This window comes from Carcharodon carcharias, chromosome 12 (assembly GCF_017639515.1).
Source record: "Carcharodon carcharias isolate sCarCar2 chromosome 12, sCarCar2.pri, whole genome shotgun sequence".
NCBI classification, from domain to species: domain Eukaryota; kingdom Metazoa; phylum Chordata; class Chondrichthyes; order Lamniformes; family Lamnidae; genus Carcharodon; species Carcharodon carcharias.
The window spans coordinates 142098772-142112163 of record NC_054478.1 but is presented as its reverse complement, the minus strand read 5'-3'; the positions used below and the strand labels follow the sequence as shown (position 1 = coordinate 142112163).

Genomic DNA, 13392 nt, shown 5'->3' with positions numbered 1-13392 from the left:
CAGCAGCCACTCTCTCTCTGTCCCCCACCAGCAGCCACTCTCTCTCTCTCTCTCTCCTCCGCCAGCAGCCACTCTCTCACTCTCTCTCCTCCGCCAGCAGCCACTCTCTCTCTCTCTCCTCCGCCAGCAGCCAATCTCTCTCTCTCTCTCCTCTGCCAGCAGCCACTCTCTCTCTCTCTCCTCCGCCAGCAGCCACTCTCTCTCTCCTCCGCCAGCAGCCACTCTCTCTCTCCCCTGCCAGCAGCCACTCTCTCACTCTCTCTCCCCCGTCAGCAGCCACTCTCTCACTCTCTCTCCCCCGCCAGCAGCCACTCTCTCATTCTCTCCCGCCAGCAGCCACTCTCTCTCTCCCTCACAAGCAGCCACTCTCTCACTCTCTCTCCCCATCACCAGCAGCCACTCTCTCACTCTCTCTCCCCCGCCAGCAGTCACTCTCTCATTCTCTCCCGCCAGCAGGCACTCCTCTCTCCCTCACCAGCAGCCACTCTCTCTCTCTCCCCCCCATCAGCAGCCACTCTCTCTCTCTCTCTCTCTCCCTCACAAGCAGCCACTCTCTCTCTCCCTCACAAGCAGCCACTCTCTCTCTCCCTCACAAGCAGCCACTCTCTCTCTCTCTCCCTCACAAGCAGCCACTCTCTCTCTCTCTCCCTCACAAGCAGCCACTCTCTCTCTCTCCCTCACAAGCAGCCACTCTCTCTCTCTCCCTCACCAGCAGCCACTCTCTCTCTCTCTCCCTCACAAGCAGCCACTCTCTCTCTCTCCCCCTCACCAGCAGCCACTCTCTCACTCTCTATCCTCCGCCAGCAGCCACTCTCTCTCTCTCTCCCCCATCAGCAGCCACTCTCTCTCTCTCTCTCTCCTCCACCAGCAGCCACTCTCTCTCTCCTCCGCCAGCAGCCACTCTCTCTCTCCCCCGCCAGCAGCCACTCTCTCTCTCCCCCGCCAGCAGCCACTCTCTCTCTCTCGCCACCAGCAGCCACTCTCTCACTCTCTCTCTCTCCCCCGCCAGCAGCCACTCTCTCTCTCTCTCTCGCTCCCGTCAGCAGCCACTCTCTCTCTCTCTCGCCACCAGCAGCCACTCTCTCTCTCGCCACCAGCAGCCACTCTCTCTCTCGCCACCAGCAGCCACTCTCTCTCTCTCTCTCTCGCCACCAGCAGCCACTCTCTCTCTCTCTCCCCCGCCAGCAGCCACTCTCTCGCTCTCTCTCTCTCCCGTCAGCAGCCACTCTCTCTCTCTCTCTCCCGTCAGCAGCTACGCTCTCTCTCTCCCCTATCAGCAGCCACTCTCTCTCTCTCCCCCGTCAGCAGCCACTCTCTCTCTCTCTCCCCCGTCAGCAGCCACTCTCTCTCTCTCTCCCCCGTCAGCAGCCACTCTCTCTCACTCTCTCTCCCCCGACAGCAGCCACTCTCTCTCCCCCGACAGCAGCCACTCTCTCTCCCCCGACAGCAGCCACTCTCTCTCGCCACCAGCAGCCACTCTCTCTTGCCACCAGCAGCCACTCTCACTCTCTCCCCTGCCAGCAGCCACTCTCTCTCTCTCTCTCCTCCGCCGGCAGCCACTCTCTCTCTGTCCCCCGCCAGCAGCCACTCTCTCTGTCCCCCGCCAGCAGCCACTCTCTCTCTCTCTCTCCTCTGCCAGCAGCCAATCTCTCTCTGTCCCCCGCCAGCAGCCACTCTCTCTCTCCCTCTCCTCCGCCAGCAGCCACTCTCTCTCTGTCCCCCGCCAGCAGCCACTCTCTCTCTCCCTCTCCTCCGCCAGCAGCCACTCTCTCTCTGTCCCCCGCTAGCAGTCAATCTCTCTCTCTCTCTCCTCTGCCAGCAGCCACTCTCTCTCTCTCTCTCTCCTCCGCCAGCAGCCACTCTCTCTCTCTCCCCCGCCAGCAGCCACTCTCTCATTCTCTCCCGTCAGCAGCCACTCTCTCTCTCTCCCCCATCAGCAGCCACTCTCTCTCTCTCTCCCTCACAAGCAGCCACTCTCTCTCTCTCTCTCTCTCCCTCACAAGCAGCCACTCTCTCTCTCTCTCCCCCACCAGCAACCACTCTCTCGCTCTCTCCCTCACAAGCAGCCACTCTCTCTCTCTCCCCCTCACAAGCAGCCACTCTCTCTCTCCCCCGTCAGCAGCCACTCTCTCTCTCTTCCCGTCAGCAGCCACTCTCTCTCTCTCTCCCGCGTCAGCAGCCACTCTCACTATCTCCCCCACCAGCAGCCACTCTCTCTCTCCCCCACCAGCAGCCACTCTCTCACTCTCTCTCCCCCACCAGCAGCCTCTCTCTCTCTCTCCCATCAGCAGCCACTCTCTCTCTCTTCCCGTCAGCAGCCACTCTCTCTCTCTCCCCGTCAGCAGCCACTCACTCTCTCTCCCATCAGCAGCCACTCTCTCTCTCTTCCCGTCAGCAGCCACTCTCTCTCTCTCTCCCGCGTCAGCAGCCACTCTCTCTCTCTCCCCCGCCAGCAGCCACTCTCTCTCTCTCCCCTGTCAGCAGCCACTCTCTCTCTCTCCCCCGTCAGCAGCCTCTCTCTCTATCTTCCTGTCAGCAGCCACTCTCTCTCTCCCCCCCGCCAGCAGCCACTCTCTCTCTCCCCCACCAGCAGCCACTCTCTCTCTCTCCCCCACCAGCAGCCACGCTCTCTCTCTCCCCCACCAGCAGCCACTCTCTCTCTCTCCCCCGCCAGCTGCCACTCTCTCTCTCTCTCTCTCTCTCCCCCGCCAGCAGCCACTCTCTCTCTCTCTCCCCCGCCAGCAGCCACTCTCTCTTTCTCTCTCTCCTGCCAACAGCCACTCTCTTTCTCCAGCCACCAGCAACCACACTCTCTCTCTCTCCTCTTCGCCAGCAGTCACTCTCTCTCCTGTCTCCAGCAGCCACTCAACTCTCTCCCCCACCAGCAGCCATTCTCCTTCCTCCAGCCGCCAGCAGCCACTCCCTCTCAACCTGAAATGTTAACTCTATTCTCCCGCCACAGATGCTGTTTGGTTTGCTGAGTATTTATAGCAGTTTCTCTTTTTATTTATCCGCAGTATACTGCTTTTGTCCCCATGTCCGTTTCTTTCAAATATATCTGAAATAAATTGTGTGTGTTTAACAGTGAAGTTAACTCCTTTATGCAGCTTGGCTTGTTTCCACCCTTGTCTCACCTGTCCTCCTGCAACAATAGCCCCAAAGAGGTGAATAAGACAGCACTTCAGACTCTCCTTCAGATGCTCGCTCTCTTGAAAACATTCTGAGAAAGGGAAGAGAAAGCACATTGGTCACTCAAAAGGCAGCTTATATTGCTGAAATTGAGAGAGAATGTGGTTTGCTGAAAGCCCATTATAAACTTCACACATGGGACATAAAGTTGCATGCAGTAAGAATCAGTGGACTCTGACTGTGAATCACTCTAGGTAACTTCTGTAACACTTCACTTGCTTGGATGGCAATGTCATTGCTGAGATTGTTTACACCTTCAGATAACATAAGCCGTAATGATTTAGCTTGAGTTTTCTTATGTAAGAGAAAAGCCCTTAACCACTTAATCGTTTAATCCCTTCAGATCTACTTTACGCTTCTTCAAGCATCATCTCCATCACATATGTTTTCCTCCAGGAAGTAAATGGAGCTTGTTTTGTTTTTATTTAGAATTTTGTTTCTACCCTTTATCTGTTTGAAGTCCAATGTTCTTCCTTTGGCCCATTTCCTGCTGAGAACATGCAAACTAGGAGCAGGAGTTGGCCAATTGGCCCCTCGAGCCTGGTCTGCCATTTGATAAGATCATGGCTGATCTGATTGCGCCATCAATTTTATTTTCCTGTCTACCCCTATACCCTTTGACACCCTTGTCAATCAACAATCTATCTAACTCAGCCTTAAAAAGATTCAATTGGCCCTGCCTCCATTGCTCTCAGGGAAGAGAATTTCACAGACTCATGACCCTCAGTGAAAAAAAAGTCCTCATCTCCATCTTAAATGGGAGACCCCTAGTTCTGGTCTCTCCCATAAGGGGAAACATCCTCTCAGCATCCACCCTGTCAAGTCCCCTCAGGATGATATATGTTTCAATAAGATTGTCTCTCATTCTTCTCAACTCCAATGGATACAGGCTCAACGTTTCCTGCTGAGAAACAGTTCCACACCTATCTCCAAGATCCTGATATTTCATTCATGGCCATTCTTCACAGGACTGAACTGAGAGTGTTTGTGGGCTATCTGTACATGGGGAATGAGAGGCAGAGGAAGGAATGAGTGAGGAAGAAAATTACATCAAAACATAGTCGCCCAGCCTCATCATCAGCGCTAATAGCAAAGTCACTAGCTAGCTATCAGGAATGAGAACCCTGGCCAATATTCCATTTCCTAACCAAAAGACAGAACCCAATCCTAAAGCACTGTACTAATGCCTCAGTTGAGATCAGCTGAATCAGTTCAGGCTTTGGTGCATTCATCCATGGCCCAGCATGGAGGTCTTTTTGCCAATGTCGATAACCCAAAACTTAGCACACATGAATTAGAGACAAAGTGATCAGCGGAACTGTGGAAGGTTTTTTGGCTAGTAGCATAACCACGTTTCACAGTCATCCAAGAATTCATTCATATAAAGAATGTAAGGGACATATACTTTCAAATATAGTTCAAGTGATTCAGTCACATGAGGTGAGTCAGGCCTCTCTCCAATGGGTGTTTGGATTCCATTTCAAATTCTAAAAGTGATTCTGGATTTCCCAAGTAGACTAGCGAGCAAATATAAATGGAAACTAATGCAACAATAGAGCTTTGCTGCGGCAACCAGCTTCTAATTGAAGTAATCAGAGTGTACCCCAGACACAAAAAATATTAGTGATAACAAAGGAGTTCTACATCCTAAAACATTCAGACAAAAAGCAAGGAAGTAAGGCAAAAATCAAGCAAGATTGCCTTACACTTGCGTAGCGCCTTTCACGAGCTTGTCACATTGTGCTTTACAGCCAATTAAGTATTTTTGCAGCAACTCACCACAAGGTTCCTTCGATAGCACCTTCCAAACCTGCGAACTCTGCCACCTAGAAAGTGATGCATGGGAATGCCACCGCCTGCAAGTTCCCCTCAAGCCACACCATCCTGATTTGGAAATATATTTCTGTTCCTTCATTGTCACTGGGTCAAAGTTCTGGAACTCCCTCACTAACAGCATTGTGGGTGTAGCTACACCACATGGACTTGTAGCGGTTGAAGGCAGCTCACCACCGCCTTCTCAAGGGCAATTAGGGATGGGCAATAAATGTTGGCCCAGCCAGTGACGCTCACATCCTATGCAAGAATTAAAAAACATAGTGGTTGCTGTAATGTAGAAAACACAGCAGCCAATATGCTCACAATGAGTTCCCACAAACAGCAATGAGATAATGACCAGATAATCTGTTTCTCGTGATGTTGGTTCAGGAATAAATATTGACCAAGATATGGGGGAACTTCCAAGCTCTTCTTCAAATGGTCTTTTATGTCCAGCTAAGAGGACAGGCAGGGCACTGGTTTAACTCCTGAACCATAAAAAGTAAGTGTTGAGCAAAACAACACCAGAACACTGGCTTGGAATCTGAAATCAGAGGAATCACATGTGTTTTAACCCAAATAGCTGCCTTTCTGAGGTTGAGAGAAGCATTCCTCACAACGGGTTCTCACTTCCTCTGATTTATCACTGTCAAGGAAACATTAAGTTATACCACAACTCAGTAGGTTAATCTCTGCTGATTGATAAGGTTGGATTGATAAATTGGAAGCAACCAACCAATTAGACTTTCCCTTCATAAACATGGGATAAGTTTCAGTTGTTTAGTTAACACTCCAGATTCCAGATTCAACAGAATGATATTAGGTCTTAAAAAGGTAGAGGGTAGGCTGCATAAACTGTGTTTGTATTCCCAAGTTTATATCTTTGAGAGGTGATTTAATTGAGGTGTCTAAAATGATAAAGATATTCAATAGGGGAGAAACGGAGGAGCAATTTCATCTGGTGAGATAATCCAGAACAAGAGGGTAAAATCTTAAAATTAGTGCTCAGCCATTCAAGAGAGAAACCAAGAAACACTGTTTGATGCAAAGAGTAGTGAAAATCTGGAATCCTCTCCCATAAAAGCTATGGCTGCTGAGGATCTACTGAAATTTTAAAGATTGAGATTGATAGATTTTTGTAATGCAAGAGTATCAAGGGATAAAACGGAGGTCATGTAGCTATCATCTACGATCAAACTGATTGAGGAAACAGACTGAGGAGCTATTGCCTATACTGCACAACAGAAAAGTCAGTCAGCATGTAAAAGCTGTAACTTCAGGTATGCTCAGGATAAATTCATACATCTAAATCAACGGAGAACTAAGATAAGATGGATATATATCTGGAGAAGATGAATTTCATAGGCAGAACACATTGAAATATAAGGAAGCAGGGTGACAGCCTTAAACACTAAACAAGACTGAGACAACAACAATAAGCTCAAAAAAACTTTCACAAATTCATAATGGAATGGATCTCTTTATGAAACACAAATCTTGTACAAAAGTTTTTTTCTGATCAAAAGTTTCGTAATTTAATTTTGCTGACAGAACATTGATGTTATAATCTTGGCATACAACGTACACAGTGCATATAGTGTGACTTGGATTGTAGGCAGTCCTGAAGACTGACTCCAGAGAACAGCAGTGATGTCTTCACATCCTTCCTAAAGTATGGTGCCCAGGATTGGACACAATACAAACATACGAACGAGGAGGAGTAGGCTCCTTGAGCCTGCTCTGCCATTCAATAAGATCATGGCTGATTGGAATGTAACCTCAAACCCACATTTCTGCCTACCCCCAATAACCTTTCACCCCCTTGTTAATCAAGAATCTATCTAGCTCTGCCTTAAAAATATTCAAAGACTCTGCTTCCACTGCCTTTTGAGGAAGAGAGTTCCAAAGACTCACTACCCTCAGAGAAAAAAAACTTCTCCTCATCTCTGTCTTAAATGAGGCCCCTTATTTTTAAACAGTAACTCCTAGTGCCAGATTCTCCCACAAGAGGAAACATCCTCTCCACATCTACCTGTCATGACCTCTCAGGATCTTAAAGGTTTCAGTCAAGTCACCTCTTACTCTTCTAAACTCCAGCAGATACAAGCCTAACTGTACCAACCTATCCTCGTTGGACATCCACCCATTCAGGGTATTAGTCTATTAAATCTTCTCTGAACTCCTTCCAATGCATTTACATCTTTCCTTAAATAATGAGACCAATACTATACAGAATACTCCAGATGTGGTCTCACCAGTGCCCTGTACAACCGAAGCATAACTTTTGTAATCAATTCCACTCACAATAAATGATAACATTCTATTAGTTTTCCTAATAACTTGCTGTACCTGCATACTAGCCTTTTGTGATTCATGGGCTAGGACACCCAGATCCCTCAGTCTCAGAGCTCTGCAATCTCTCACCATTTAAATAATAAGCTTCTTTAACATTCTTCATGCCAAAATGAACAATTTCCCATCTGCCCACAAGATACTCCATTTGCCAGATCACAGCCAGCCCACTTACTTAACCTATCCATGTCCCTTTGTAGCCTCTTTATGTCCTCTACACAATTTACTTTCCTACCTATCTTTCAGTCATTAGCAAATTTAGCAACCATTCCTTCAGTCCCTTCATCCAAATCATTTATATAAATTGTAAAAAGTTGAGGCCCCAGCACCGATCCCTGTGGCACACCCTGTCAAACAGAAAAAGACCCATTTATGCCTTCTGTTTCCTGTTAGCTAGCCAATCTTCTATCCATGCCAATATGTTAGCCCCTATACTATGAGCTTTTATTTTCCGCAATAACTTTTGATGTGGCACTTTATGAAATGCTTTCAGGATATCTAAGTACAGTAAATCCACCAATTCCCCTTTACCCACAGCACATGTGACTCCTTCAAAGAACTCCAATAAATTGGTTAAACGTGATTTCTTTTTCACAAAACCATGTTGACTCTGCCTGATTGCCTTGAATTTTTCTAAGTGCCCTGCCATAACATCTTTAATAATAGCTTCTAACATTTTCCCTATGACTGATGTTAGGCTAACTGACCTGTAGTTTCCTGCTTTCTACTTCCCTCCCTTTTTAAGTTAAAGAGTTACATACTCTAGTTGAGGACGAACCATTGTTTAATAAAGGTTCATCATAGGTTGATTGCTTTTGTACTTTATGCCTCTATTTATAAAGCACACGATTCCTTAACCATTTTCAGATACTTTCTCAACCTGCCCTGCCAGCTTCAACCCTTTGTGCACATATATCCCCAAGCCCCTCATCCCGTTTAGAATGGCACCTTTTATTTAACATTGCCTCTCTTCGCTCTTCCTACCAAAATGTATCACTTCACAATTCTCAGCTTAAATTTTATCTGCCACTTGTCCGTCCATTCTCCCAATTTATGTCTATGTCCTCTTGAAGTCTATCGCAATCCTCCTCACAGTTCACAATATTTCTGCGTTTTGTCTCATCTGCAAATTTTGAAATTGTGCCCTGTGTACTGAAGTCTAGTTAATTAATATGTATCAAGAAAAGCAGTGGTCCTAGTACCCAACCTTTAGGAACCCCACTGTATGACCCTCCAGTCCAAAAAACAACAGCTCACCATTACCCTCTATTTTGTGTCATTCAGCCAATTTCATATCCATGCCTCTAACTCCTTTATTCCATGTGCTTCAACTGTGCTGGCAAGCCTATTATGTGGCACTTTATCAAACGTCTTGTGGAAGTGCATGTTCACAACATTAACCCCATCACCCTGATGAACCCTCTTGGTTACCTCATCAAAAAGACTCAAGTTAGTTAAACACAATTTACTTTTAACAAATCCATGCTGTCTTTCCTTAATTAATCCACACTTGTCCAAGTGACTGTTAATTTTGTCCCAGATTATCGATTACGTGCTCAGATCTCCGGACTGAGGCTGAAAGCAAAGAGCTTTGTGCACGAGAAACGCAATTGTTACCAAGACCAGGGAGTTTATCTCAAAGTGGAGCTTACAGTATGCTAGTCACCATTTCAGTTACAACATACAACAACCACATTCCTCACTTGTGATGCAAGTTCAAAGAGTTTTGGAGTAACAGCTGTTCTCATCAGCTACAGTGACTTTGGAATTTTGCTTTTTATACCCATGAGTCACACTGACTTGATTAGTGCATGTCAGCTAAACAATTAGTCATTCCAGTTTACATCAGCCCGAAAGACACAGCTCTTTTTCATAGGTAGAATCTATAGTCATTCATTCCAAACAAATAAATGATCTTAACACCAGCATGTGCGTGCTTATGGGGTTATAAAGGGAGACTTTTTTTTAAAACTAGGTTGCCTCAATCATTTCCTCACCAGAAGATTGCTTTAAAATAGATTATTCTAACAAAAGCAAAGCTCCAAACAAGAAGATTTCCATTTATGCAAATTTTTGGAATAAAATTTGAATCAAAAATAATATACACATATTGGAACAACTCTATTTCCAAAATCTACTGCTGTAAACAGTCATAACTTAAGTTTCCACGACGCCACATTCAGATTCAGCGCTGATGCTGTCAAATGGTCTCGGCATGGATTCTGGACCGGATCTACGGTCACTTTGAGTAAGTCAATCTGCAAACTTGTACCCCCAGGTTCTTGACACCTGCTGCCTGTCCCATCCATCGAGTTCTCCCTCATTTCCCAATACAGCACCATGTGTTTTAGAAGAGCATTCAACACATTTTTAAAAATGCATAAAAATTCCACGATACAATTTATAGTTCTTGCTAATAGTTCAACTTACTGGTACCACACAAAGGCTATTCCCAATTAAGAGTCGGGGGGGGGGGGGGGGGGGGGGGGGGGGGGAAAGAGGATATTCTTCCAGACATGAGATTTAAGACAGAGATGAGGAGGAATTTCTTCTCTCAGAGGGTAGTGAATCTGTGGAATTCTTTACCACAGAGGGCTGTAGAGGATGGGTCATTAAGTATATTCAAGGCTCTGTAAGGGAGTCAAGGGTAATGGGGAAAAGGCAGGAAAGAGGAGTTGAGGATTATCAGATCAGCCATGATCTCACTAATTGGTGGGGTGGCCTTGATGGGCTGAATGGCTTGCTTCCACTCCCACATCTTATGGTCCAAGGTACTTAGCACAGTCTATCGTAAACACCATAATAATACTCTGACAGGGTAATCCCAGGGGCAAGTCCTTCACCTCTAGCCCACGTCTCACTGAAAAAATCTGTTATTGGGATCTGGACATCGCTAGCATTTATTGCCCATCCCTAGTTGTCCTCGAGGTGGTAGTGGTGAGCCGCAGTCCATGTGGTGAAGGTGCTGCCACAATGCTACTGGCTAACATCCTATTTAAGTCCTGGAGTGGCAAAGATTCTCTATGCTGTTCTGAGCCAATTGCTGCCTCTGACTGCGCCATGAATGCAAAAGAAATTACATATTTGGAAGGCCTTAAATTGAATGGAATTTTTCTAATTTCATAACATCTCACGTATCATGACGCAGGGCTGCAAGTGGAGGTTATCAATTTGGTTCTTTCAGAATGACTACTTATATCAGGAAGCCTACCAAACAGGCTCTATTTTTCAACCCAGGCTACGTCTTCTTTCAAGAGGAGGATAATGTCGACCATCGTAAATCTCACATAACAAACCTTTTATCCTCCATGCATGTCCAACATATCTCAGCTGATCTCTCCAGCACTTCTTAGGCAGACAGGTGTACAATGCATTCATATTAGAGGTTCTGCAGCTATAAACTGAAAGATATTATTAACTGTGGTTAATGCTACTGCCCTGGCTGTGTATGCCCTTGCAACTCAATAAGATGACTTCAGCCTACAGGAATGGCAGGCTGGAAGGAAAGTTGGAGTAAAACAAGATTTATCCTGCTGTCTTCTCTTAAGCAGGGCCTCCACACCTGTGGTATGTTTTGCGATGTGCCTGCCCTAGCATCAGGCTCGAGTATGGACTTGATTCCCAGATCCAGTGAGGTGAGTATGCTGCGAACAAGTTTACGAAGTCTAGCAAGGAATATAAATTGCACTGTAAAATACTTGGGCATTTTTTTTTAAAGTGTGTTGTTTGCTCTCCCAAATCAAATGCTGGAAAAGGCACTCTGTTGAGGAAAACATAATATATGGGGCAATAGATCGGTGCCAAGAGCCTGAACATGTGAAAAGCTCATTAAAAATTCCACGTTGCCAAACATCTGATCAAATGGGACTGGGACTGCTCATGCTTAGAATGCAAACCAACACTACAGACACCCACATGCGTTTCTTGCACAATTTTAATTATTTTTCTTAACCATAATACAGAGCTAATATTCTCACTGATCAAACCACCTAAATATATAATCGCAATCACACTTACTAATCTTGCAACCCTACAGATGGAATACTATTATATTAGCCAAGCTAAGCTTTAAGCCATTTCTTCATTTTGTAGGGAATTTATAAGAGGCTGTATCTGCAATGGAATAAGGACAGCAGAAGATAACACGCAGAGTTACATATGGAAATACAGAGGTCTGTCAGTGATTCCCCGTTTCTCCACCAGGTGCCTTGTTCAAGTGCTTGCAGATAGAAATCAATTAGAAATCACTGAACTGATGTCAACTTCCACTCTTTAATGCCATTGTTCTTGCTGAAAAAGTTAGGGCTTATTGAATGAGGTGTAACTGAGTTGACAAAGGCATGGTAAGTCCTATTTACTGTTGAACAACCTCTGACCCAGAAAAGCTTATTTTATGTTTTTAGAATGTTAAATTTCTTCATTCCAGGATTTAAAAATCCATAGACTTTTAAAATAAGAATTATTTTTATAAAGTTTGTTTATGATATTTCAGGCTGCACCTTAACTGTTATGTCCCAATCTTTTCTTCACTCTCTGAAAAATTATTAAAAAACGAATGATAAGGTCTGCTTGTAACTTCCCAATTTGCTTTCTAAGAATTCTGAAATGTGATGAGCTACCTAACCTGCTTGATGGCATCACTGTTTCTTAACACCACAGATCCATTATAGATAGCGCCAGAATGAAATTAACTTCAAAGAAGGTGAAATCCACGCCCCAGTGCTTGCTAGTTCTTTGCGGGCAGCTTACTTTGAGATCAGCAGAAGGCAAAGTCACCCCATCACAGATTGCGAAATGCAGAACAGTGAAATCAATGACCACTTAAGCTATTTTGGTGGTGTTGGTCAAGGAAGCACTGTTATCCAGTAGATCAGGAGAATTTCCTGCTCTTCATCAAATAGTGCCAATGCTCATTGAAAGTCCATCCAAACAGTCAAGTCTCAGTTCAACAATGTTTGAACTTGACACTTCTTCTGTGCTACACTGAACTATCACCCAGATTATGGTCTGAAGTGGAATAGGAAACCACAACCACCTGTCTCAGAGGTAAGAGTGCTGCAAAATGAATAATATTGGCACTTTATTGTAAAACAATAAACAGACCAAACAATGATGCAAATGGAAACTAGTCACGACACTCATATCCACTCAAATTTGAGACAGCAAAGGTCATTTTATCTAGGATTATCAGCTAAGAACATTCTGTCCCATGTGATGTGATTCCAGACGTGAGGGGCAGTGTTCACACCTGCATCTTAAACGTTTTATTCTGTAAAATAAGGAGACCTGCATTTTGCACATTGCAATTATTTGTATACTTAGGTGTTCACAATTGAGCTACCCTTTTATACTTTATATTTTAAACTTTATTCTTATTTTAATGATCGTCTATAACTATGTTATGAGTTATAATTACTTGCTTTATTTGTATCACCATCACAATTCAGCACTTACTGCTATGATGATTTTTCAATAAACCATCTTTTTTTTATGTGTTCTGTAGAAAGCACAATCACAAAATTGTGTGATCGCCCATTGGAGATCTCATTTTCAATTCTCACATTGTGCTGATTGAGCTGATCTCAGCCACTGTGGTGGCCTGGGCTAGAGAAGTAAACTTGTTTCCTCATTCTATCTCAGTTATTTTAATCGTCACTCAGCCACTTTCACTGCTCTAGCCACCATAAGGTAGACGCTTATGCCAATGTCAGGATCAAGTTCAGCCATGTATTGGGCTTGAATAGCCTGCCAGCACTCAGTCTACACTTGCATACAAGACATAATTGCTTGTCCATGAGCCTGTAGAACTGTAGCCTGTAGATAATGTAGAAGCCAAAAAATTGAAAGTGCATCAGAAAAAGGGAGGTGGGGTGGACAAATTGGAATATACAATGTAGCACCTTTTCTTTTGTAGCCCATCTAACCCCTCGAGTGCCCAACAGGAAAACTTGTTCAGCAGCACCATTATAAGTGTAGACATTGAACGCTCATTGAACAATTGGAAATTATCTTGTGATCATTTACATAGCTGCAGCT

General features: G+C 45.0%; 1 protein-coding gene across 9 annotated transcripts in view; it reads right to left on the bottom strand.

Moving 5' to 3' along the window:
- Positions 1 to 13392, bottom strand: part of nbeal1 (neurobeachin-like 1) — a 309051-nt gene that overhangs the window by 130428 nt on the left and 165231 nt on the right. For 8 of the 9 annotated variants that reach the window (XM_041200542.1, XM_041200544.1, XM_041200543.1 and 5 more), the window contains exon 7: positions 3135 to 3220. The exons of the other annotated variant lie outside the window; for it this stretch is intronic. In XM_041200542.1, coding sequence (XP_041056476.1) covers positions 3135 to 3220 — 86 coding nt within the window. The remainder of the gene's footprint in view (positions 1 to 3134; positions 3221 to 13392) is intronic. 9 annotated transcript variants of the gene reach the window in all.